This window comes from Myiozetetes cayanensis, unplaced genomic scaffold (genome assembly GCF_022539395.1).
Source record: "Myiozetetes cayanensis isolate MyiCay16 unplaced genomic scaffold, myiCay2020 scf5-8, whole genome shotgun sequence".
Taxonomy (NCBI): Eukaryota; Metazoa; Chordata; class Aves; order Passeriformes; family Tyrannidae; genus Myiozetetes; species Myiozetetes cayanensis.
The window spans coordinates 16170145-16197836 of record NW_026087742.1 but is presented as its reverse complement, the minus strand read 5'-3'; the positions used below and the strand labels follow the sequence as shown (position 1 = coordinate 16197836).

The window sequence follows — 27692 nt, the reverse complement described above, 5'->3', positions numbered from 1 at the left end:
CCTGCCTGCTGTGTAAGTGGGGCTGTAATGGAGGCAGGTTGGTTGTGAGGTTTTTGGTGTCAGTGGTCAGCTTATCCTAAGCTTTGAGCTGCCTGTTGCTTCCAGCATGAAGATAAAAGGAGAACACCGAGTTATGCTTTTTTTTTCTGTGAATGAGCCTCATTTTTTGCAGGCTAACAAATGTGTGTTTCTTGCAGCGTTCAGTTACATTTGCATGATTACGTAAATGTAAGTGATAAATGTTTGACTTAAAAATGGATTCTTTATCTTAATAGAAAGTTGATTCCTTTAGAAGAGTCTTTGTAGAACTGCTATGCTTCTCTAGGCCTTTTAGATAAGATTTATTTTTCAGTGGAATAATAATAAGATGCGGGATTAAGATTTCTGAGTAGGCAAGGTTTTCCAGAGAGCTCAACAGAAAAAACGTGCATTTGAATAAAGTTCTTTCAGTAATTATTCTTTTTCTCTTTCCCTAATGAATAATTGATAATCATTTCACAGGAGCAATTAGTCATTCCAAAGGTTTGCGTATGAAAGGTAATTGCTTATCTGCAATAACAGCAGCATCTGCCAGAATAATGGGGGGAAAAACCAAACTGCACATGTGAATCAGTAACACCTGTGTTGTGTGACGCTGGTATTTATGGCTGCTGAGGTGTATTTGTGTCCCCTTTGTCTCTTTTACTAATCGACACAACTGAACTTTTTATTGAAATTTAGTGTTCTTTTAAATGCCAAGTAAAGTCCCATTAGTTCCTTAGAAACCTGCTTTAACTGTTTGCCAGGAGCCTTTGTACCACACAAAGGGAAGTGGGGAGCAAACAATCTGCCTTGAAAATGCTTGTAGGGCACAATTTCTTTAATAACGTGCTTTAATTATTCAGCTGCAGACACACTTTCCAGATACTACAGCTGTTGTCTCCCTGAACTGGGACTCTCCCCAGTGTGGCACGGCAAAAAATACCAGGGAGTAACCTTGTATGTGCAGACAGAGAAAAAAGGCAGGAAAATATTCCCACTTTAGGCATGTTTTCCTAACATCAGTGTCTCATTGGTGTCTAGGAAACATTTTTATCTGGACCTTGCTGCATTTGTACATTTGTCTGCATTTTTCCTATGTCTGTTTATCTTAAATATGTGGAATGTCAAGGACTGCCTTCCTGTACAAATGGGAGATTTTCATGTAGTCTGTCAGTCCTTTCTAATCTCCAGCTCTGCCCGCAGCTCAGAATTTGGGTCAGGAATGTGCAGAGAATATTACAAACCTGACTGAGTATCAGAACTGTGAGAAAGTCTCACTTCTTGCATTCACTGAAGGAAAAGATGAGCAGTACAGTTGCATTTGTAATCACATAAATTAAACAGCCCTTAAAAGGGCACTGTAAAATACTTCAGCAGTTAAATTGACAAGTGTCATTATAGTCTCCTCTTCATCAGGCAAGCTCAACAACCTCTGTAAGTCTGTATAAATACTGCTGCAATATATTACAAGAGCAATGGAGACATGAGATAAAAATAAATCTGAAGAAACATCTTCAAAGGACACATAGCCAAATAAAATTCCCTGTGTTGAAGAAGGATGGCTTTTCAGAAAAAATGATTTTGTGGAAAAATCATGATTTTTGTGGATAAAGAATGTAACCGTTCCATAAACCTTATTTTTCTTTACAGTCATTGAGCTATAAAGATCTGCTTCAATCATGTAGGGTGAACTGCAGTTTCAAAACTCCAGGAAAATACCTCCACACTAGTAACTACAATGACGTGACAAACAGCCCCTATTATCCTGAAACTAAAACTTCAATTTGCAGTTAGCAGAAGGCAAAGTTGCCCAAACAGACAAAAAATAACCCACATTCAATAAAATCAAGCAGACAAGTACTCAAGACCATAGAATAACAGGGTTTGGGGTTTTTTGCCTAATTTAATCAGTGTCAGCTCTCCTAGATCCCTGAATTTAATTGCATTACTTTCCAGATTAGGCCTAATTTTCATTTTAAAATGAAAATTTCATTCATTCAAATTAGGCTTTCATAATATACATACAAGAATATTTATTGAAAAGTCAGTTATGTACTAATCTGCATATATTTGCATACATCATAGATTAAAACAGTTATTTAAAGCTTTTATTTCAGTTATGATTAACTTGTGAAATTAACTGTAATACTGTAGCACCTTGGTTACAGTGCAGTTAAGACTGAGGTGATGTTCAAAATGCTTGTGCTGCTAACAAGTTACGTTCCAGTCACAAAATTTTTGTGTAAAACAAAGGTTTTCTCTGTCCTTTATAGGATATAACCATCAGCGCATCTGTGAAAACCAAAGGCAGAAGTCTCCTGAATTCTACAGCAGAACAGCATCCGAATCCAACGTGTATTTGAATAGTTTCCATTACCCAGATCATAGTTACAAGGACCATGCCTTTGACACATTAAGCCTAGACAGTTCCGACAGTATGGAGACAAGCATATCAGCATGCTCACCAGATAACATTTCCAGGTAAATCATCTTTCTTTCTGATCTTGTAATGTCACAGGGTCATAATGAAAAAAGAGAATATGCACATGTTGATACTAGTGAATGTTGCTAACTGGTTAAGAAAATAGAAGATAATTAGGCATAATATTTGTGTAGCACCTCATGATCAGGTTAAACTACATCTCACCTGTTTATTTGAAAATGAAAAATAAAAATGTGGAAAAGTTAAGTTACAATGTCGAAGCTTACAGAGATATCAGTGCTTCCTCTCCTGGTCACTATAGGGAAGGAATTTCCTCTGATAGGAAATTTCTCAAAGACACAGGCCGTCAGTGATGTACACTTGTTCTGTAAGTCCAACATGTTAACTTACTAGATGCTTAAGCTGAAACACTTAAGGCTCCTCCAGCAGTCTTTTTTGCCCTTTCCTCTGCCTTTTCTGGGTCAGTAAAAGCGAAGAGATGACACTGAAAGGTTTAGAGCCCTTGGCTGCTTTTCTCATCCTCAGACACCACTCCTCAGATTAAAGGAACATCCACAATCTGTGTTAAAAGTCCAGATGAGTCTCAAAACTGTGTGCAAACAATTTTCTTCTGACAGTCTGGTTTTCGTTTCTGACAGTATGGTAGTGCTTTCATTCCTCCTCACAGTCCTGCCCCAGCAGTTTCACAAGCATAAGTGGAGGCTGATAATTAAGTACAGCCTTGTCACAGCATTACGGATCTCTTGTGAACACAAGGACAGGGTTTTTTTGGCTAGCACGTTGTGTTTCGAACAGCATCTGTTTCCTGTGACAGGGAAGCCCCTTTATTTCCCCTTGTAGTCTTTATCACTGCAACGTATCAGTGCTTCAGAAAATACCAGTGGCATTCATTCTGATGGCTTGTTTGTTTGGGCTTTTTTGAGTTCATTGGTGTTGGGGTTGGTTTTTTTGAAGTAAAAACATTAGGACTCAAGTTTTGAGCATTTCTGTTTTACATTCATACAGTTGGCCAGTTTCTGATAGCTGGAGATAAGCTGGGAATTAACTCTATCTGTGCAGTGATCTGACATGGCAGTGGTATGACATCTGTGTGTCTGAGCTACATCAGGGCCATCTTGTACTTGCAACCTCCAGCCCAGGATGTGAGAGCCCCGATGGCTGTTGAATTTCACTGATGCTGTTTGTCCCTCTGCCTCATTTTGGTTCTTTGTAATCTCTCAACCAATGCTGGAAAGAAACCAAACCAATAAACAAAACCAATTCAAAAATTAGAAAAGGACCTACTGTAACAGATCTTTCAGTTTCTCACAGGGAAGACTTTGGTGAGGGAAGAAAAGAGTGGGGGCTGATTTTGTTGATAAAACTTGGAAGATAGGCAGATCATTTTCCTTGACAAAGCTTCCCTTAAGCAAAATAAATTCAGATTGGTTTAGATGGTGGTTGACAGTATTTTCTAGCCACATCAGACTGTAAGGGAAGACAATTTCTGATGCTTTGTTCTGACATATTTAAAATATGTAAGTTATATTTTACCATATTCAAGGTGAGAGAGACATTTTTTCCTGGAAAAGCACAACAATTGTCAGGTCAAGGTACAGAAGGACCAGAACTGGAGTCATTCATCAACGTGCCAAACAGCAGTAGTCTTGTTGGTTGGTTGGGCTTTTGTTTGGTTTGTTTGTTTGTTTGTTTTGTTAGAGGATATTGCACTGAATTGGATCAGAAACTATCAACTCCATTTTTAAACTGTATGATGTTGGACTGAAAAATATTTCTTTAAATACCAAGTATTCCTTTAAATAACTCTGGGCTTCTTTTTTGTTTGTTTGATTATCTGGGGGGTTTTTGTGCAGTGCTAGCACTTCAAACGTTGCAAGAATAGAAGAGATGGAGAGACTTCTGAAACAAGCACATGCTGAAAAGACCAGGCTGCTTGAGACCAGGGTAAGCATAACATTGAGTAAAACTAAGACTAGTTAGTTGAGATAATGTCCTCCTAAATGCAACACTGAACCCTGAATAGTTTACACCTAATAAACATGTAAAAATTATCTCTCCTTTCCTGGTTTTATCCTCACACTATACCTTTGAGCCCATATGCAATATCTGCTGTCTCTGTGGGCCATTGATGGCAAAATCAGAGCTGCATGAGAAGAATCTTCATTTCTGTTTGCAGTTCTTATTCCAAATTTCAGTCTACTGTGCTGGATATATATTTCTGCCTACTTAAGAGGCAAAAAGGGATTTAGCCCTAGCTTAGAAATTGCATTACCAACTATAAGTTTCACATATAAACTGAAGTTCTGTGTGTGCTGTGGTATTTAGGAACGGGAGATGGAAGCTAAGAAACGAGCTCTGGAAGAAGAAAAACGCCGCAGAGAGCAACTGGAGAAAAGACTGGAGGAAGAAACTAGCCAGAGGCAAAAATTAATTGAAAAGGAAGTCAAAATACGTGAGAAACAAAGAGCACAGGTGAGATATGTTGACGTGAAATGGTTTTGAAGTGCAAGACTTCCTCTTCTTATACAGAAAGGACTAAGTGTATTTCTGCCAATGGTAAACAGAACAGCTTTCAGCTGAACAGATGGATTTAGTATTTCTGAGGTGCAACTGTTCCGCTAAAAGTATGTTTGGGCTTTTGAAGCCTTAGGTGTCCAAGTATTCATTTAAAGTTAAATAATAGCATAGATATCTATTTAGCATCTTAGACATAAAGTATAGATATTAATCCTATAAGGTTTGTTATTGAATATGGGAAGAGCAGATTTTATTTTTTTTTTTTAGCCAGAACAGGAGAAATTTGTGAGTTTGTCAATTTTGTAAACCACTGGTATGGGGCTTGTGGGGTTTGGTTTGGTTTGGTTTGGTTTTTTCTTTAAATACATGAAATACCTTAGAATGTGAATTGTTGCTTCCAAACAGTTAACAAAAACCCAAAACAAAATAACACCAAACAACAAACAAACAAAACTAAAAATAAAAACACACACACAAAAAAAAACCAAACCACACACACAAGAAAAACATAAATCTTTTCCAGCTCCATATCTACTATAGAGGAAACAGTATTTTTCTAAAGTTACTGGAACTATACAACATGAGAAACACTACTGAATTTAAAAAGTGTCACCTCCTATACATTCTTGCTTCTCTTTAGGATTTAGAGGCATCTTGAGCTTTCTTTAGGCTTAGAAGTCTTACCTATTTATTTATTCTGCCAAAACTAATAATATCTATAAGATACAGCAAATAGAATAGCCAGTCAATGTTAGTATACTAGAGCAAGAAAATGTCTTCACCATTTCTAGTTTTATCTGTGGTACCTTTGCTGGTGTTTAACCAGCTGTTTCTAGTTAAATATATACATTCCTTTGTTTTAATATAAGATGTAATTACAAATACTAAATTTTACTTACTTGATGGCCTTTTTTTCGAAGAAATTTTGATGACAACTCAAGTATGGCATAAACAACAATGGAACGCTGATACCTTTATCCCCAATTACAGCGTGCATGTGTTGTAAATAGAATGCTCTGTTAGTTACTGCTGATTAGCAGATTTGGCAGAGAGGCTGAAGACTGAGTTGGCAGGAAGACAAAACATATCTGTCAGAAATGACTACAAATTTTTTGCTTTTTTCTTTCCTTTGTAGAGTGAGACCCAATGGGGTTTTTTCCAGCAGTTTTTGACGCTTAGAAACATAAGCTAGAGGAAGGAACTCCACCTTTGCACTTGCCAAAGCTGGTGCCAGCTTGTATCACACAGGGTTGCATAATTTTAGAAGGGTGCTAAGAGTTCTTGCGGGCAACGCAGCTCCCATTGCGTCAAGAGGTTCTCAAGAATGCAACGAGGGAAAGTCCCTTCGATCTGAGAGTCACAGTGGGATTTAACAGGCTAACTTCAGGAATGAAGCAGGGGCAGATTAGTTTCTCCAGGTCACTGACTTCTCTGGAATCCAGGGGAAGAGAGAGAGGAAGATGCTCCTTTCACAGATCATTCAAAGTGCCTAAATCAGCTTCTGTTCCAACGTAGCCTCCCTCTGCCATGACTGCAGCAGGAGCCTTGGGAGACTTGTCTTTTATGTTTAAAATGATCAGGGGTGGTTATGCGTACACCCTCCAGACAGAGGAAACAAGCATATTCCCTCAGCTGGCAGAGATCCCAAATTACTATCTCCTCCTGCTTGTTCTCCCAGCTGACACTATCCAGGCTTGATGTGTAGTCTTGAACTGCAGTCAGAAATGAGGCATTATCACCTACACTGCTTTGCTGACTCTTGCAGAGGGATGTGTTTCATCTCTCTATACCATATTGCTGATTGTGAACTAGATATCACATTTCATTCATTCAGAAGAAAATAATTCCACTTTGTTCACTGCAATCTCTGAAACTAACTAGCGATTACAGTTCACTCTCATTGTTAATTTTTCCTGTAATATCAAGTTCTTATTAGTTGTATTATACTTTGCATGAAAATGCCTGTAGCAGTGAAATATTAAAGAGTGAGATATGTGCAACGAGTATTTAGCCCAGAGAAATAAAGGGTTTGCTTAACATCATAGAAATAAAGTTCTTGGACTTCATCTAAAGCAGCAACACACCTTTACATTTAATTAGCATCTTAATTCTAAAACAACATTTCTATGCTGTGTACTACCAGCTTATCAGCTGACAGATTTCAAGAAACTCCCATGTTCTATCTGGCTTTTATAAAGTTATCCAACACTGTAAAGTTAGAAGTTTAAAGGCTTTTTCTTTTAAAGAAAATTAGGGCTGCAGCAAAAAACTCTTTATTTTTCTTCCGTTCATTCTTAGAATCTATGAGCAGTTTGTAGTTATGTCCTTGCAGCAGCAGAAGTGAAGGAGAAGTTAAGACTTCTCTGAAAAATAATATGATTTCTTTTCTTTCCTGTAGGCCCGTCCCTTGACTCGCTATTTGCCCGTTAGAAAGGAAGACTTTGACCTGCGTAGTCACATCGAAACAGCTGGGCACAACATCGAGACCTGTTACCACATCTCCCTCACAGAGAAGACCTGCCGAGGCTTTCTGATTAAAATGGGAGGGAAAATTAAAACGTGGAAGAAACGATGGTTTGTTTTTGACAGAAACAAGAGAACTTTTACTTACTACGCAGGTAGGTTGCAGGATCACTGCTAGGGTACATCTGTGTCTCTATTTTCCTATCAACCTCAGCTGCGTTATGAACGTAGTGAGTCCAGATAAAATGTTTGCATTTCACCTGGTGTTTTACGCTTAGAGCTCATGCAATCCCTTCCCTACAGTGTTCAATCCTAATGTCAGGTAAGGCAGAACTGAGCATGCAAAACAAAGGAAGACATGCAGATAGGCAAGAAAAAATGGAAGATGGTCAGGTTCCAAGTACACAGAATAATGCCTCCACAAAATTTATTTTTAAATATATAAATATATAAATTTTAAATATATAAATACTTCCCCCAATGACAGAATGATTTCTTGCACCCTTCAGACAAGAATATAATTTATTATACTTACCATGAAATTTGAATGGAAATGCTTCTGTAGTCCTATTGCTTGATGTGCTGATAAAAGACTTTCAGGAAATTAAATATACAGAGGTAGCCTTTGAGTTTGCCTTATTTTGAGAGTCTGAGAAATTTCAGATGAAGAACATGCAATACTCTGAAGAGGTCTCTGTACATTAAGTTGTGCTATGCAATATCTGGAGACATTATAAGCAGTACGTTGCTTTGTTATCTTGGGATAAACCCAGAAATTTGGAATGTAGGAACATACATGTTTGTTCAGTTGCTGTGCACATGGTTTGACTTTGAAGTTTCAGAGGAAGCCAGAAAAATGACATTATGTTCTGAATATTTATTGTTAGGAGAGGCCAGACAGGGGCATATGTAGGATGGTCGTTGCTAAAAAGAATGAAAAAACATCGAGTACAAAAACCACCCAAACAGTTTTATTTACTTCTCTGACATTACTGCTTTCCAGCAGCTCATAAGGAACTTAAAACTGATGGTAGGGTTATGCATTGCTCTCTGTCTGTCTCATTTAAAACATATATTTGAATTCATGATATTAATTCATTACATTCCCACTCAATATTTCTTACTAGTTTGCAGTAGTACTATGAAGAATGTGACAAACATTTTCTATTTTGTTCCTAACATCTGGTTTTTCTTTGTTAGCAAGGCCTGTAACATAAAGTAGTGTTTCCATCTGCTACTGATCTCTTTATTCTTCTTTTTTTTAGTCATGTTAACAGTTAACAGGATCAGTTTTGACTGCAGTACTGCAGTTGCCATAATTTATTTTCAATTGCAAAAGAAAACTTTTCATAAAGTTTCAAGGACTTCAGGCCACGAGAATAGTTTTATGAGAATTCTGTACCAGCTGCACTAAAATGCCACTGCTTGTATGAGTGAGGATTTGTCTAGATCTTTAAATACATAGCAGACTTACAAAATAAATACAGATGCTGTAAACTCAAGAGTATTTCAACTCTAAGTGAATATTCTGGTACATTGCTTTAGTTCTGCAAGTGCTCTGGACAGAGTGCAATAAAATCTGACAATTTAGTGCGGCAACTGCAGGATCTGCACTTTCTGGCCTGAAGAATACAGGGACCTCTGTGGACTGTTGTGTTGGGAGCTTGTGGATACCTGAAATACTCTTGTAACCAAATTCCCAGGTGGGGCTTGAAAGGAGAGTGGATCCAGTGTTTCCTTGTAGTGCACAGACAGTATACTTTGTGTAGTATTGCATTTAGTTTAGCATAATCTGTGCTATAATCTCGTAACCTGAGACCTCAGTACTTCTACTGGTCCTCTGGGGGCTGGCAGAGAAATTCCCAACACTGGATCGTTTGCTCTCTGGGATTTCATTTTGCCATCATACAAAGCTTTCAAAACTGCCTGTAGCTACTGGTAGGATGTAAGCTGAGTTCTCTGAGTGTTCAGAATGATAGCAGCATCTCTCAAGGGACTGATAAAAATGTTCTGCATGACTGTTCAGTGTTAAGGTGATACTATAACTTGGGGTCAGAAAGCACTATACTCCCTTAATACAATAGTACTGGAAGTGGAAGGAAGTTTGCCCTTCACTGTCACGTGCAGTTGCGATGCTTCTTAACAATTTCTCATCCCACTGGAGGAAAATGCAGGGTAGATGCTGATCTGTCCCACTCCTTTCTCTTGTGAAATGTTTTAGTTGAGACTGGTAAGATGTTAAGTTCCCAGTCAGTACCCTCCCTGCCCTAATAATTCACTAGGTAATGCTGGGACAAAAGGCAGTGTGAGATGATGTCTGAAATAGTTTAGAATTGACCCTCTGCAAGTGTCTGCTTCTTTCCATTGCCTTTAAAGGGAGATTAAGTCAACTGTGTCTCCATTTTAAGTATCAAAACTCGAGTGAAAAAACTCCCAGCCTGTATTTCAGCTTTGCTGCACTGGGATATTGGTACATAGTACCACTGGATAACAACTTACTCCTTGTTAGCTGCCTCACTGGAAAACTGTGCATTCAGACATTCTATTTCAGACACTCTGAAGCAAATGGGGAGTTTGCTGTTGCATTGGGAGCAAACTGTGTGTAATTAATTTGGCTTTTACCTTGAGTGTCAGAGTAGGAGAGTGCAAACAGATGATTATGATGCTGGAGCTGCTGCCCCAGAACTTTCAACCTCCTGTGTAAACTTTTCCATGTGTCAGAACCTATAGAAACCTACCTATAACCTGCTAACCCTTGATTTGAATAATAAATTTTAGCTTGAGACTGAGGGAGATTATTATAAATGTGAAGAAGCCCTTTTTTAAAAGGTACAAGCACAGAGGATGTTCTAATGTAAAGGTTTTGCTATCAGATTGTATTGAAAATTTGTTTATTGTAACACTTTTCCTTTGAAGGCAATCTGGAGGTCTTAACCTGCAAACTGTGTGAAGTCTGGCTGGCTTTCATGCAGTTGGAAGATTGGATGTTACCTGAGAGACATCTGTCCTTCTGTGGGCTAATACCAACCATAACGTTTAGACATGTCAGTGAAGGGTGTTACTTGCAAATAGAGGAGCAAATTGCAGAATCTTTTTTTCCTTTGAAACCACCTGGAAAAGAAAACATAGTAAAATCAAAAATGCATCTCTCAAAAAAACTGACAAACTAATAACAAAGGTTGAAGGTTTCTGTGGGATTTTACAAGCAGGACTATTGAGCCATTTACTTATCAGCTGAACGTATATGGAAATGAAATTAAGATTTTGCTTCTTAAAGTACTGTTCATTTCAGTTCTCAAGTCCATTCTCTTTTCCATTTTAGACAAACATGAAACTAAGTTAAAAGGTATAATATATTTTCAAGCTATTGAAGAAGTCTATTATGATCATCTAAAGAATGCATATAAGGTAAAGTTTGTCATTGCCATTTTAACCACGTATCATAGAGCAATACCCAGAGTATGGTAACTGCTGTGAAGTCAAAGGGAGAGCTGAAGTTATGGGGAGGGGGGACGGCGAACCACCAAAAAAACCCAAAACAATCATTTAAAAAAAAAAAGAAAAGCTGGAGTGGAGGAAAAGGAAGCTAATCAGTGATCAACACTATTTGTTGTGGGTTTTTTTAAATACTGATGAAAGCAGAGATAAGAATGTCTTAACTGGAAAGTGGGATTTGCTGCAAGGAGTTCCTTAGTCCAGTGGCGAGACCTCTGAAATCAGTGGCTTTGGCTAATCAAGGGATGTCTCTGTCCCAAGGAGGGACTTAACTAGCACCCCTGCCTCTCATCTGTAATTTAAAGGAGTTATGAACAAGCTGAACATATCCTTGGTTCAGTGGATTTGTGAAAGCCAGTGAAAGCTGGAAATGGATCCAGTGAAAGCCACTGGATGGTGGGGGTGAGTTTAGGTATTTGGGCATGAAACAACAATTTAGAGCCCTGTATTGCTGTGTAAAACTCTAGTGGAAACACGCTGTAAAAACTGTTTATGGTGGATGCAAACACTTTAAACACATCTGCTGCACTGTAAGATGCAGTGGTGCAGCATTTCGCATTTTATCATCTTCTTAACCCTATTCATTTAACCCCGTAAGCGATTTCACTTCTGGTACCAATAAATGGCTTTGGTGTCCTTCTTTTTGAAATCCCTCTTTCTGTTGCGTTTCAGAGTCCCAACCCGTTGCTCACCTTCAGCGTTAAGACCCATGACCGCATATACTACATGGTTGCTCCTTCGCCAGAAGCCATGAGGATATGGATGGATGTCATTGTCACGGGCGCCGAAGGCTACACCCACTTCATGCTGTAGGAAAAGGGGAGCAGTAGGGCATATTGCAATAACCTAACGAGCGAAGTTAGCCATATGTAGTGAAGGCTGAAGAGCCAGTGAGTACCCTGCAATGTCCTCCTTATGATGTGCACCCAAAACCTCAGACTGAGGGGGGTTTACAAATGCACTGAAAAGGGGGGGGCTGTGACCTGTTTTAGTTGATATTTATAGGAACGGAAGAGCTAAAGCTGTTGAGAGAATCGCAGTGCTCCAAAAACGGATAATCGGGCAGTTTTCATTACAGCATCTAGATTCAGTGACAAGTTTCTACAGATTCTCTTACATGGAGAATTGTCTGTCGTAAACTCATACTGAACAGTTTACAAATCTGTGTGTTGTCATCAGTATGCAAAAATTCTAGTACTGGAACAAAAAAAGGTGTAATAAGCATATATTTTAATATGCAGCATTTGACGTTTATAGATGATTAGGTGATTTTTAAAAAAACTTTTAATCAAGTATTTTATAAAAATACAAGCAAAAAAAAGCAACCCTAAGGTACACACAGTTCTTGCCTTAGTAGTTAAGTGTCACAACAGAGCCAAAGAGTTATAAGATTCCAGTATCATAATGTCTTCATATTGTTAGTTCTACCTAACTTTCTGTAAGGGGACAGTGCCAAATTCCTTCATGACTTCTAATGTAATTAAATTGTTAGGATATTCTGTGTGTTCAAGCACTCAGAGGCACCAACTGTATGTTTAAACTCTGCATCTATGGAGCTTGACAAAAAAGGAGGATAGCCTTATAAAGATGCAATTTTTTTCCACAAGGATGTTAAATGAAACACGTGTATTAACTTCCTCATAAGGAAGGGTTTTTTTAATCTTCACTGTTGAATAGAATGAGCTGGTTCTGGACCCTACAGCAATTTTCTTTGATGTAGGAAGGTCCCAGTGTGGTTCTAATCTTACTCTGTGCCAAGTGAACCCTCTACTGCAATCTCTCAAACACTGCCCACCTTGAAGCCAGGACCACAATCTCTACCTATCTAAATTCTTTGGAGCCAGGTTCTCAGCCCCAGAGAGTAGGTTTGTTGTTTTTGTTTAATGTATATCTGCACATAATAATGCTGTCAAATAGAATAAAAAGAGAGAGGCAAGTTCTAAGAGTTTACACTAAGCAGTATATGAATAAAAACCCTGAAAATTGTAAGTAGCAGGGATTGAGATTCCTAAAACAACAAAAACACTGAGGATGCAGTGGTCTCCCACTTTAAAATCGCTTCCAAGTCCTTGACTAATATTGCAAGATTGTAAATTATTTAATTGCGCTGAACTTCAAGAAAGTCTTTTGTATTATGACTTTAAAGAGGTTCAGTTTCTGTAATCGAAACTTACGTGCTCTGTGGTTTGTGTACTAGAAGAAAGCACATTAGCCTTCTTTTTTTCTCAATGAAAAGTTAATGGCTTTTGGTGGAACAAACTGAAAGCAGAATAGAAGTATGCTGGCAGAATATTTTTTTTATATTTTTTAAACGCTGTATCTAATGGGAGGGTTGAATTTTTTCTGGTATACACAGGTGATGTGGTTGCTCTAGCATGACAAACATCAGTTTTGACTTGACTCATGAAAGAAGGGACTGTTATCACAAGCTAATTGTTATCATCTTGCGGATCACAGCCTGTAATCCATGATTTAAAACACTATCAGAAATAAATTGGTTTTGTTTATACAATTATTATTTTTCCCTGATGTATCTTGATTTTACTCCTTAGTATGGTTTTAAAGGTTTTCTAATAATAATTTTTGTATCCTGCATGATGCAATGAAGGCATTTCAATAAACATTTTTAAAAATATACTTGTTTCAAATATTTTCTTGCCGCTTTGAGACATTTCTGCTTGTCTATTTTCATATACAGTTGTGCAAGCAATAATGTGTTTCATAGTAATGCTTAGTTGAGCTGTTCCCTATGTTTCCCCATCAAAGAGCTATGGAAAATAATCTTTCAGATGGTAGTGAAATTAGGAGTGTAGTCTGTCTCACTGCATGTGTATAGTATATTACCTTTTTCCTTTTTTTATGAGTCTGTTTGAAAAATTTATCACCAGACTTGGATATAGACTTTTCTTTTTTGTTTTATCTGCAAACCAGAAATTGCTCAAGTTTGAGGATTTCCCAGTTTTCACAGTATTTGACTTAGACATGACTTGAATTGCAGGAATTATTAGCTTGTTGTGGAAGTCCATGCAGTTTATTATTTATTCCTTTTTTATTTCTGATTTATTTCATTTCTGTTTGCAGTCATCATCGTGAAGTGTGATGGACTTTGTAGTGGTGGACATCAGGACACTGTAAGCAAAGAAGGGTGGTAGGCACCATCTTTTATGATCAGTCTTCAAGCTCTCCAAGCTTAACTCCCATGGGAGTCAAGCCCCTGCTTACCCTGAAGGATCTTGGGCAATTGCAGACTGTGTAGGCTGCATTTTAAAAACCTCAGCTGCTGGGTCCCATGACCTACAGGTGCTGGCCTGGCTGGTTGGACTCGATCTTAGAGATCTTTTCCAACCTGAATGATTCAGCAATTCTTTGATTACTTTCTTCCTCTCTGGGTGTCTGCCAAGGCCTGTATCTAAAAGGGTACGGTGAAGAAGGACCTTGTTTTGGCTACCGTGCCGATACAGCTAAGGCTGAGGAGAGAAGGTGAGGTGGTGTGAGCCTGTTCGGGTACCCAGCAGGCTGACACACAGCCACGCAGCGATGCCGCTGGAGAGGTGACTGCAGGAGGTAAGATGATGTTTCAAATGCCCTTTCTGGCTATCTGTAAGGGGCAGGTAATTAGTGCAATAACATATATGTATATATATATATTACAAAATATATCCTAATAGATACAGAGCCCTACATACAGAGAGGCAACCTGAGTGGCATCCAGCCTTGCCTGGTACAGAGGCACTCGAGGAGGGTGCCCTCTCCAGAACACACACAGAGTCACAGAATGGGTGATGTTGGAAGGGACCACAGCGGATCATCTGGTCCAGCCTTCCTGCTCAAGCAGGGTCATCCCAGAGCACATGGCATAGGATTGCGTCCAGACAGTTCTTGCATGTCTCCAGTCAGGGAGACGCCTCACCCTCCCTGGACAATCCGTTCCAGTGGGTGGTCACCGGCACAGTAAAGTTCTTCCTCATGTTCAGGTGGAACTCCTGTGCATCAGTTTCTGCCTGTTGCCTCTCATCCTAGTGCTTGGCATCACCGAGAAAAGCCTGGCTTCATCCTCCTAGCATCTCCTCTTCGGGTATTTATGCACATTCATGAGGTCCCCTCTCGGCCGTCTCTCCTGGACGCTGCACAGGCCCAGCTCCCTCGGCCTTTCCTTGTAGCAGAGATGCTGCAGCCCCTTAATCACGTTTTGTTGCCCTCCGCCAGACCTGCTCCCGGAGCTCCGTGTCCGTCTGGCCCTCAGGAGCCCAGCACATCCCGCGGCGCTGCAGGTACCGCCTCACCGGGGACCGCCCGGCTCCCCGCCCGCCTCCCGCCCGGGGCGGGGCGGCGCCTGCGCGGGCGGCGGCCATGGCGGCCATGGCGAGAGCGCTGGTGCGGGGCGGCCGCGCTGCCTCGGCCGTGGCGCTGCCGCTGTCGCCGCCGAGCGCGGCCCGGGGGCTCCCGGGTAAGGGCAGGGCCCCGGGGAGCTCGGAGGAGAAGGGGTGTCAGCCGCAGGGCGGCGGATGTGGGCCGGTGCCGGCTGTGCTGGCCGCGGGGCGGTGCTCGGGAACACACACCCCTTCAGCGCCGTGTCCGTCGGGGACGGCCCGGGCGCGTCCTCCGGGGTTGGGGTGGGGATGTTATAAAAATTCGCTCTCCTCCGAGGGACAGCGCTCCTGACGGTTTTCCCTCGTTTGTTTTGCGGGCTCAAAGCTCCTCCTGCCCCCGCTGCGTTTTGGGGAGCTGGGAATCGGTGTGCCAGTTCGTCTGCTTGGGCGTGAAACGTGCCTGCAGGCAAAGCTTCCCCGGGCACCTGGAAAACTCTGCTGGCATCCACTCCTCAGTGGGATGGTCCCCTGCCGAAACACGTAATGCCCCCCACGCCTTCTTGCTCTTCCAGGTTCTGTGCTTGTCTGACTTGTTGAGTTTATTCATTGCCTTAAATTTGACAGAAAAGGTGATGAGCCTCATCTGAGGCTGCTCAGTGAGTAAAATTTACTTGCCACTAAGGGTGCACATTTTGTAGCTGCACTGAAATAAATACAGTGGGGTTTTGCTGCTGTTTTTTCTCCCTTTCTGTGGGATTGTAACGATAACGAGCAGAATGTCTGATTGATTGAGGGTGTCTTTGGGTGCTCTGGGACCAGGCTCAGCAGCAGTTCCTGCTGGCAGAGCTGGTCCTGCTTACTCCTGTGGCTCAGGAGATTGCATGAAACCAGGTGGGTCAGGGTTTAGTGCATTACCTCTTACAGATGTGATATTCTGCTCCTGTTAACAGTGGGTGGATCGCATTGCTGGAGCATTCCCAAAGTTGCTCAGAGAGCTTCTTTGGTTTTGGCATATAGCAGTGGTCTCAGTCAGTTTCTGATGTTCACAACACAATTGAAATTGCACAGGGATTCAGATATGAAGAGAATTCCTTAGCATCAGGCCAGAGTCCTGTGGTATTCCAGTAGCTGTCTCCTTCTGTCTATAACTTGGTTTTATAAACACTCTGTACCACCTTGCACCCTTCAGAAATGCTTCCCTGCTCTTAGTAAGGTCTTTCACTGAAATCAGGAGGAGAAATTACTGGATAGCTACTCCATTATTTATGGTTTTGTCCGTCTATAAGGAAATCTGAGAGTGTTACTCCAGTGAGCTTTGCTTTTGGACTGGCTGGGGTGGTTGCTTTAGGGGTTTGCATTATTTGGGTTAGGATTGCTGCTGGTGCATTAACTTGTTCAATGCAGAACTGTTTGTGAATAGCTTAGACAGTAGTTGTGTCTTGTAGCTGCAGTTTAAACCCTGCCCAGTGTCAAACCAGCTTGAGGACACCTCCAGGAAGGAAAACCAGTGACTTCAGAGATGGTTATCAGGGCTTAAGCAGGAGAAAAGTACTCCTAATTATTTTTCTGTTAAATTTAACACTTCTTGGTGTATCTCCTCTGTTATTGGCAGGCAAAGAAGTGACTAATTTAGCGACAGAGACGCGCAAACCAAAAGCCATAGCGTGTATGCATCTGAATACCTTTACTGTGTCATTCGTTCTTCTTTATAGTAATTCATGCATTAGTAGGATAAAGAATTATCCCGTTGTGTGAGGAGAAATTTAATGGTTCTAATCTATAGTTCAAATTATATAAGTTGTTAGACTCTAGGGAAATGCCGAATGATGGCAGCATCCTGCATCTGTTACACATTTATTCATGCACATGAAAAGTTTAACAACAAGTAGAGCCCCCCAGACCCCTTGAATGTAATGTCTCTGATAGCGACAAAGCAGAACTCTGCGATGCTGTTGGGGTCTGGTTTTGCAGTATTTATCCTGTTACTGAGATTTATCCTGTTACACCAGCAAGCCCTGCAGCATTATATCGGGTTGCGTAGTTTCTGTACCCTGCTGCTGAAGAACTCGTCTTCTAATCTAAGAATTAAGAGTATCAAAGTCTTAGGAGACTTGACCAAGCTTTTAATTTAACAAATTACCTTGCTGAGTGGGATAATAGAGTGGATTAAGTCTCCATAACACCTCTCTGTGAATTACTTGTTCCTCACCCACAGCAGACGTACAATTGCCTGCTAAAGTTAGATTAAATACTGTAGCAGCTGTTGAGATCAGCATAGTTATTAATTAGTTAACATTTCCTTTGTTAATCCTATTTTCTTGTTTGAAATTAACTTAGGGAGTGGTGGTTGATGTTTATTATCGTGAATAACAGAGTCCAACCTAGTGTTTGTTTTCTAAATGTGTCTCATTTGTTATTTTGAAGTAAAGCAGAACAAAATAATTTTAAGTTTATGCCGATAGGAAAGCTTCTCACTCTTGTAAATGTTGCAGATTTCTTTGACAGAATGCGCACAAAATTATTTTTAATTTTTTAAATATTTGCAAACTGCTTAGGGTTGCAAAGTGCTTGTTTTCATTCTGGATAAACAGAACAATCCAAGTACTGGAATAATGTAACCTTTCCAGTGAGAATACAGCAAACCATGCAGTAGGATATCTTTTGGAAAAACATAAGAAATCACAGCTCTACAGAGGTCAATTCTGTTTCTTCTTATGGGATGTCTTTAATGTGTTACTCTATGTTTACAGAATGTGTAGCTGTGCTTCATATCTGAGAAAACGGCTGGTGTTATGATAGCACAGTGTTAAAATTATTCTTTTTTTTCAGTGTTCCTGGCAATATTCTTTAACTTAAGCAGAATATCTGTTGAAGATATCATGAAAAGGACTAGATGTTACTTACTTCATTTGGTTTTAAGCAGTGCTAATGTTGTGTTTTGTTCCCTGTGTTAAAAAAGTTAGTCACAACATTCTTTCCCAATTCTTGATTTTGAACTTTCCCACCGTACCTCTCCATATATATGGCGTGGGTCCAGGATTTTGATACAGCTGCAGTTTTGTCCTTCAGTTTTAATTTTCATGGAAAATTTGTCACCTCATGTACTTGCAAACTTAACATTGCACAGCATACTCGTCCCAAAATTATACTTTTTTGAAATCCAGAAAAAAACCCAAAAAGCTGAAATAAAAAGTTTAAAGAACTAGATTAAAAAAATCTTACCATTTCATGTGAAGTGAGTAAATGCATTCAAGATGGTATAAAACATGAGGACAGATGAAGTCTAGGAAATCTTAGCATTTGTCTTCAGTCAACCACTGTGCTAATTGCCGAGTGAACTCCGTGTATGGTTGGCATTTAATAAGTTGAGAATGAATCAGAGTTGGCTTTCCCTCTCAGGTTCATCAGTACTTGTCAGTCATTAAAGAATATAGGAGATGCATTTTTCTTCTTGAGCCAAAATATCATTTTCACATAATATGCCCATATTTTCTGAACCCTAGGTTTGTAAAATACTAATATTTCTGCCAAGGTTATCATGATGATTCTACTAAATAGCTCTTTTTATTAGTTTGCAGGCTGAAGTCATCAGTCAGCTTTCTTACTCGACCTGATCGACCAAATCTTGCTTATCATAAACTAAAAGGCAGGAATCCAGGGGTTATTTTCCTCCCAGGCTTTAACTCAAATATGAATGGTGAGAAAGCAACTGCCCTTGAAGACTTCTGCAAATCACTGGGTCATTCCTTCATCAGGTACATGTGGAGTGTTGTTCTTCAGAAATGTAAACTCTGGCATTCGGATTGGAATGCGTCCTATGCTGTAGATAAGCTAAGAAGTCTTTCTTCTGTTTCCAAACTTAGGATTTCTGTCTGTCGGGAGACTGAGGTAAATCGAGAGAATGTATTCTGAAAGTAATTCAGAAAACTCTCTAATAAATTTCTATAGTCTAACCAGTGCTACATGTTACAATCAAGATACAGACACAGCAATCAAAAAGGAAGGACCTGGAGTTCTCTTTTTTTTCAAGTTACCACTGTCAGCATGGTCCTTGCCTACTGAGTCTGACTAATTTACCCTGTGTCTTCTGTGATTTTGGAAGAACATGCTGGTGGTCGATGATGCCATCCTCTGATAGACTAGGCTGAATGCTGAGGGTGCTAAATCATCCTGTTTGGGTGCAGTGTTTGAAAGAGAGTTTGTACATTTAAAAAGTACCTTTAAAATTGAAGTATTTGGGATTTTTTTAACTGTAAGAAAAATTGTCTATTCTTGTAAGTTATGATATCAAATTATAAGAGAACGCTGCATCACTTAGTTGCATATGCTGTACTTAAACCTCTTTTTATGTGATTTCTGGTGCAAGTAGTAAGCGGGACCAAGTAAGAAAATATTTAATGTGTTATCTTGTCCACTGCGTAATTTGATTAAACAGTAGTGTTTAGCTAGTGTCTCTGTTGCTGTAGACAGTACCGTGACTTTCATTTTGTTGGTTACTTTTACAGATTTGATTATACAGGATGTGGAAGTTCAGATGGTAACTTTGAGGAGTGTACAGTTGGGAAGTGGAGAAAAGATGTTCTGTCTATACTGGATGAACTTACAGATGGACCACAGGTAATATTTTATTCTAAATCCTTTTTTGTCCCCTCGAGGTAGAACATTTATCAAAGATATGCCATAACAGCTCTGGTCAACAGTAGCTTCTGCTGAACAACTCACACTTGCTCACTTTCAAGCTGAATCATTTGAGAGGTCGCATTTGCAGAACCTTTTTTGCAAGCAGGTAGATCATAAAATCACAGAAACATGGGTTGCCAGGACCTCCTGGCAGCTGTTTATTAGAACCTCCTGCTCAGAGGAGGGCTGTCATCCCAGAGAGTCTAAGAAAGCCTCATAATGCAGGTGCCACCTGACAGGGGACTGGGAACTGTTCCAGTGCAGTGCAGCCCTCTTAAGAAAAAGTGTGTCACTGTCCCATGTTGGCACAATAATTAAAGGATTTGCTGGAAGGTTGCAAGCTAAGATACTCCACATGGTTAAATAACTTTAAAAATATGTCAAGCAGAAGCAATATTTGACTTCTTCACTTAGTTTAGAAATTACTGTGAGAAACTTGGAATCTCCTTCAATCTGGAAATACCCAGTGTTTTGTTTAAAACAATTTTGTATTATGAATTACATTTGTTTACTTCTTTCGCTGCACTGAGCCTTTCCCATGTGCATTTATTTTAAGAGGGAAACATAAAGTATGCATGTGATACTGAATTGTTTCAACTCTCGTTTTGTTTTCAGTGTTTCAGTCTCAGACAGCAATAACCAGCCATGCCAAACAGAATTATAAGTACTAGATCTTGTGGTGCTTACTCAGGCAAAATTTCCACTGGAGGTGACAGCGGTTCTGCCTGGGTAAGGACAGCAGGATTATGCCCGAGGTTTCAGTAGTTAAACAAAGTGAAAACTGATACTTCGTAAAAGAAAAAAAAAAAAACTTATCAGCCCCTTTCCCTGTAAATCACTATATTTTCTTCTCCTTTTTTAAATTTTTTTCAGATTCTGGTGGGCTCCAGTATGGGTGGGTGGCTGATGCTCCATGCTGCAATAGCACGGCCAGATAAAGTAGCTGCTCTGGTTGGAGTAGCTGTAGCAGCAGACCACCTTGTAACAAGTTTCAAGAGGCTTCCCATTGAGGTAAGTGTTGATGGTTGGCTTTTGTGCAGTCTAAAAATCCATCAACCTTTTAAGAAACCCTGTTGTTTAAACTGTACCCTTCCTGCAGATTTGCAGTTAAGTTTTCTGTGTAGTGGAAGTAAGCTAAAAATTTACATTAATCTGAAAGTCTGCAAAATGCTGTTCGTTGTAGTATGAGACTGATGTGAGCACTACCCAGAAAGTGTTTATATTGCTGTGCCATATGGGAGGTGAAGTCAGATCCCTGCTGTTAGCAGTCCATTAGATTTCAGCTCTGAATATCTTATATTTGCATTGAAATTGAATCCTTGTGCTTTCAAGGATGGAGAAGTAGCTACTAATGTATTTGACATGAGGTTGGATGAGAAGAGTATGACATAGGTTGGGGGTGTAGTAAGGAAATTCTTCACATCAGTGTGTTTGTAAAGACTGTAAGGTTTAGGTAGTGGGAACTACCTTTCTGAGTTTCTTCTTTGATGATAATAATGTCCAGTCTTTAGGAAATTAAATCAGGTGTTACATGGCAATGAATAAGTTGTGCTTTAGAATAATTAAAATATTTTCCTTCTTTTTTTGGTTTTCTCTAATGCACTTCATAGTGTCAGCGTTACTACTTAGGACTAAGGTTAAAAATCTGGAAGTACAATATTTAGATACAGCAATTGTGCCAAATACTGAAAAGACTAATGAATGGAAAATTCCTTTTCGTAGGATTCTCCTTGGTTGAGGTTCTGGGAACTGATTGAATCCAAGGAGACTTACTGTTCACAGTGTTTATGCATCTTTTTTTTTTTCTGATAGATTCTGGCTGAGAAACTTAATTTCATTGATGAATTTTAACTAGCTTAATTTGCAGGAGAGATGTGCAGAGCAGCTTTTGTGACATGGCAGGGGGTTTGTCTTCTCAGGTGCTGTAGGAGAACAGGAATACACCTTTGCTAATGAAAACAAACAGGGTGAAATCTAATGATTCAAAGACTTTTAGTGCTTTTAGAACAGAAATAACCTGAGGCACTCTAAAATACTCCTAACATCTGTCTTGTCTATTCTTTGCTCTCTTTTTTCTATAGACACAAAAAGAAATAGAAGAAAAAGGCAAATGGAAGTTTCCAACAAAGCATAACCAGGAAGGATATTACGCCTTGACGTATGACTTTATCAAAGAAGCAGAAAATCACTGTGTGCTGAATAGTCCTATCCCTATAACTTGTCCCTTACGACTTATTCATGGCATGAAGGATGGTGATGTCCCTTGGCAGATCTCTATGCAAGTTGCTGATCGTGTGTTGAGCAAAGACGTGGATGTTATCCTGCGCAAAATTGGCCAGCATCGGATGAGCGAGAAGGAGGATACCAAACTCCTTGTGAATACTGTTGATGATTTAATTGACAAGCTCTCAACACTAGCATAAGCTGCAGAGTAGCATTAGTGCATGAACTCTACACCTGACTCTTTTCCTTGAGTAGCAGAAGCCCTGTTCTTAACCAGATGATGGCAGGCCTGTGACTATCACAGTAGGAACTGAGCTTTATCTGCTGTTTTCTTACCTCTGTAATGTAAATACAGGTATTGTATTATCGCTGCATTTGCACACAGTCCAAAGTGGAAAGGAGTGCTGCTCTTGTGTTCAGAACCTCTCCTTCAGCACTTAAACCCTTTTTTTTTTTCCACAAATTTCATACAATTTTGTACTGAAAAGTTGATTAATTTTTGTTACTATTGGCTTGTACAGTAAAACTTTATTTTCACATCTTTGACACCTTTTAATATTCTCCTTTTGCTGTAAAGGTATTGTATCTTATGTCTGAAACCATCTGTGCAAGGCAACTTGTTTACTGAGGTTAATTATTAGAAATAGTGAATACCACGAAGCACAATAAACAGATTTCAGATAAATGATTGTTTTGTTCTCAAGTACTGTTAAAAAGTAGAAGGCACACTCTGATGATGTGCTTGGAGTACTCTTTAAGAAAGAATTTAATTTCTAAGAATGCAGGGCCTCAACATTTTAAGACTTGTCTTTGGTTATCAGGAGGGTGCATGTTGTCTTCTTCAGGCTGCCTGTTTGTAATAGTTAATTGTGGGCCTCCTATTAAGGGAACAAAATAGAATCTTGATGTGAACTGAAACTGGATCCATATGGTGACTTTTATAGTAGCTTCTTTAAAGTGGGGGTACAGTGCCATAGGGCACCGCTGCCTCTTTCCCATGGCTTGAGAGCTGTAGATTACAGGGAACAGTGTCTTCTGAGTTAGGAATTTGAGCTGTGCAAGTGCCACCCTGAAAAGCTGTAAATGCGATTGGATGGTTCGATAAATCTCGTAATGTGAATCCATAGAATTTAATAGTAAATGGATTTAATTGCAAACATAACTATTACCTGGGTTTTGTCCAAGAATACAGTGTCATTCATACACTTGAGAGAGAGGACCTTAGTTGAGAGGCTGAAATTAGTTCAGGCTGGCCCTAATGTGAAAAATCAGTCAAAATTATATAGTTGTTGTTGTGGTTTTATTATTTTAAGTAGTAAATGGCATCACTGTTGTTACTTTAAAAGCCTAAATCTCCTGGGGATATGGTATTTCTAGAGAGTTTTTTTAAGTTTTAGTTGTGCCACTGTTATTGTGCTCTGTGGGCTCTGTTGAGGTAGTGGGTTTTAATTTCAAAAACACAAGTAACTAAAGCAAAAACAAACCCACAGCAACAACACCCCCCCCCTACATTTCAGATGAGTTTCTGTGAAGTACAGTTTTATTTAGGCTTCAGTACTGCAAAAAAACAAGAAGCTGTCATGTAAAAAATTGAATTTTGGTAGGAGAGTAAAAAAGATGGCTCTTGCTTAGATGCAGATTTTCTAATTCAAGCGTACCAATTCCCTAACTCAGTCATAGAATCATAGAATGGTTTGGGTTGGAAGGGACCTTGAAGATCATCTGCTTCCATCCCCCCTGCCATGGGCAGGATCACCTTCCACCAGTCCAGATTGCTCAAAGCCCCATCCAGCCTGGCCTTGGACACTTCCAGGGATGGGGCAGCCACTACTTCTCTTTGCAACCTGAGGTGGGCCTTATGCAGGCAGACCTTTTTCTCTAACTTAGCCCTGGTAATTTCACTGGTATTTATCTTTGCAAGCACTTTCCTTGTCTTCATGCTGGAAATTACCAGAGTTTTGATTGTTTTCAACTTGGCACGTTCAGATACCTGAAAGAAAGGATAGTGATAACCAGGGAGGTTTACATCCTACCTCTCACTAGCTCTTGACCTGTCAGGAAGTTTTGACGATCTGGAATAATGAAGTATTCACATATTATGGTGTCATTCAAAGTTGTTACTGTTATGTCCCCTGATTTAATGCCTAGAGCATTGTTTTTGTCTTTGCCAGTAGATGCCTACATAGTAAGTTATTTTCAATATTAGTCACGTTTAAAAACAAGTATTTCTTTCCTCTGTAGAAATACTGTATTAAACTAGTGTGTTGCACATTTGGGAAGCTCTGCATGGTGCACACTTTTTAAGATCTTTGCAATGAATTCTTACATTCCGTTTTGTGGGGTTTTTTTATTAACAGCTGATTTGTTGCCAAATACAAAGTATATTTTGTGAATATATAATATACATTTCCTCAGCAATAAGCTTGATTCTCATTAAATAATCAGTGTCTTATGCTTTCAGAGTTTTACCGACTCTGTCTTGTAGTGCCTGGGGCGGGGATTGGCTTTCTCCAAATGCCTTAATCTATGCTTAATTATTTTTAGTAGTGCACTTAGCTGAATTTGTTAGTATTCTCATTGTCTTTCGCTTTTGGCAGGTCTGAAAAATTACTTTTGGGCTCATCTGTCATTGAGTGTAGTGCAGACATGTCAGGGCTAACACTGCTGTCACAGTACAATGGAACTCTGGACACTAATCAAGCAGCTCATCTGCTCGTGTTGTTGATTTTGATCAAACAGTGCCACTTGAATAAGCACCTCGAGGTATTTGTCTTCTACATAAAGCTTAAACTACATAATAGTAACTTTTGCCGAGGAGTTATAATCATTCACGTTTCACGAGTAAATAACAACAAGCTGTTGTAGCTATGCAGGATGTTTTATTAGCATATCAGAGGAGCAGGTAGTAGTTTTCATGTAAAAGAACCACAAGCATTACCAGCTGGCCTTGACTGTCCCTAGTCCTTATCAACATTTTCTTTCTCAATCTGTTGCAAAATCAAACTGTTTGAGATTTAACTTCTAAAACAAACTCTTCTGCCTTCTGAAAAGGAAAAAAACGATGAGGCATGCTTTCCTGTGTTTGGGATTGAACTCTGCAGTGAACCAGTATGTGCTGAAAGTTTCTAAAGGTTATTCAACTTGTCTCCTAATAAACAAGTACTCTTATTCTGCTTATGTTGAGCTGTACTTAGGCAGTTTTAGATACATGTATTTATATCTTGTTAAATGTTCTACTTGTTTTGTCTCTTCTGTTGTTTGGCTTTGTTTATTTTTTTACTTAATTGGTATTAACATTTAGTGTTGTTTCAGTTTGGTTAACCTATTTTCTCTTGCATCAACACTAAAAGCAAACAAATCAGTGTTCACAAAAAAACCCCTAGCTGCATAGGCCTCAGAACTAACTCCTGCTGTTTCATTTTTATGTTAATTTTGATTATGTTCTCTCTTGAACATGCTGTTATTCAGTGGGACTAAAAGATTTATGGTACCATACTTTTCATATCAAATTAAAACGTGCTTAGAGAGAGACTTTGAACCAGTGATTTGTCTGCAGCTGCTCAAGTACTTTTAATGCTCTGGTCGTGCTGCAATACAGAGTTACAACATTTTCTGAACCACTGCCTTGGTCAGTTTCTACATCAGGTTTGTTCTTGTCATTTCTCCTTGCCCTCATCCTTTCCTCTGTGGCAGGAAAAAAAAAAGCCACAAGTGGAAGGGAAAATCATGTCCTGGGGAGATAGTGAGATTTCAGCTTCCTTGGTTTTTAAGTTACTCTGTTGTGCTGTTATAAAGAAGCCTACCTTGCTCCGTCAGATTTTTTGTTTTAAGTCATGAAAAGTTAGTTAAAACTGAAGGCTTACCTGGAAATGTAAGAGGATTATGTGTCTCTGAGATCAGCAGTCTCTGCTTTGAGCTGATGAACAAATTAATTAAGATGTGTGTGAAAGTAAAATTTCACTAAGGTTTGGTGAATATTCATCAGTTGTATAAGGAAGGCATACAGAAATACCACAGATCTCACCCTTCTACCTTTGTTCTCCAGCCCAGCAGGGACAGGAAAGGCAGAGTGAACTCAGCCATTATGTTAAATAGCAGGCAGCTTGCTGCATGAGGTTTTCATGCCACTGTTCCATAGTGTTTTGCTCCTGGCTAGTGTTTTCTAGGGGAAGAGATTACTGTTGGGAAAGAGAGGCAAAGGACAAAAATACACTGCTCATAGATTTACTGGTCAGTTTCTGTAGCTCAGACTGACTTTCTGACTGTAGGACCTCATCTCTCTTCAATACGTATTTGCCTAGAACACAATAATGTTTCTTACAGCCCTGGCCTTGTAATGGATAAATCTGAATTACAGGACTTATTGCAGTCTGGTTGCAGGCTTGACCTTGTATTTCTCTTTCGAGTCCTGCATATGTATGTTGTATGGTCCAATGCTCCTATTCCATTAAAGAGAAAGGGGCGTCCTCCATATGACACAGTAATTGTAGCTTGTGATCTGCTCACGGGTGAGCAATAGACGTGTTCTCAGCCTGCTACAGTCACTTGATTTGTGTTTGGCAATGGGCTTCAGGCAGCTCTGCATTCAGATTTGGAAGGAAAAGCAAATGGCAGCTCCTAAAACTTCCAGTCATTTGGTCCCGAAATTAAAATACATATTTAAAATGTTTTCAGGCTAGCACGTGAAAGGTTGTGTTCTTTTTGGGCCTTCTGATCTGCACCACATTGTCCACTGGCCTCCCACGTGGCAACATGAGAAGGTCACTGCTGCCTGTCGGGGTGGAAGCAGGTGCTCATATCTGTGGCAGAGGTATGCTGAACAGTAGCACGCTTAGAGACTGGAGTGATGCAAATGGCCTGCCCAGACTTTAGTCTGGGAAAAGCAATCCCTGGAGGCTGCCTGGGATCGGGTCTGGTCCTTACAAGAAGCCTCGCTTTTTGAGTTTTAATTGAATACAGTTTGCTGGCAGAAAACGTGCCAGTGTGTGCTAGTCCTTAGGACAGTAACTCTTGAAAAAGTTCCTAACAGCAAAACTAAGTCCCTAACCTTAAGAAGCAGCCTTTATTTAGTTAGGGGATTTGATCTTTCTTGTTTGTTTATTTGTAAATCCTGCTGTCTGTTTTGACCTATGTTTCAGAGAAACAAAGATGATACTTCTTTTCAGTTCTACTGGTAAATGTGGCATTGCAGTATATAATTTTCCAACCAAAGTAGTTCTCAGGAGGTACCATTTTCGTTGGGGACGGATAAACGCTTGGTATAATGAAACATATTGGTTTTCTTTCAAAGGAACCTGTCAATCCAGCACAAGAGTTACGAGATTGTGAGAACTAAAATGCACAATTTACCTTCCAGATCACCTTGAATCATGGGAATGCTGACAATTATTATCCACAGGCATTGGTTTCCATGTGCTAAGTGGTAAGCTGGCAAGCTGCATGGGAGGTGGTCAGTGACTTACCAATTCTGATCATGGCAGTCTTGGGAGCTGCCTTGCTCTGTAGGTTGCAGCGTTAGTGCATTCTGTTCTGTCATGCAA

The 27692-nt window shown here is 39.7% G+C and overlaps 2 protein-coding genes across 8 annotated transcripts in view; both read left to right on the top strand.

The window, feature by feature from the left end:
• PHLDB2 (pleckstrin homology like domain family B member 2) overlaps positions 1–13574 on the top strand; it is an 82566-nt gene extending 68992 nt beyond the window's left edge. For all 7 annotated transcript variants that reach the window (XM_050334105.1, XM_050334110.1, XM_050334108.1 and 4 more), the window contains 6 exons: positions 2295–2502; positions 4318–4408; positions 4790–4936; positions 7380–7599; positions 10767–10852; positions 11612–13574. In XM_050334105.1, the coding sequence (XP_050190062.1) occupies positions 2295–2502; positions 4318–4408; positions 4790–4936; positions 7380–7599; positions 10767–10852; positions 11612–11752 (893 nt within the window). In that variant the 3' untranslated portion in view covers positions 11753–13574. The remainder of the gene's footprint in view (positions 1–2294; positions 2503–4317; positions 4409–4789; positions 4937–7379; positions 7600–10766; positions 10853–11611) is intronic.
• A 1715-nt stretch (positions 13575–15289) lies between these two features.
• On the top strand, positions 15290–22837 carry ABHD10 (abhydrolase domain containing 10, depalmitoylase). Its single transcript, XM_050334114.1, has 5 exons — positions 15290–15386; positions 18821–19004; positions 19755–19866; positions 20803–20940; positions 22011–22837. Exons 1-5 carry the CDS (start codon positions 15290–15292, stop codon positions 22350–22352), a joined length of 873 nt encoding a protein of 290 aa, XP_050190071.1. The 3' UTR covers positions 22353–22837.
• The last annotated feature ends 4855 nt before the right edge of the window (positions 22838–27692 follow it).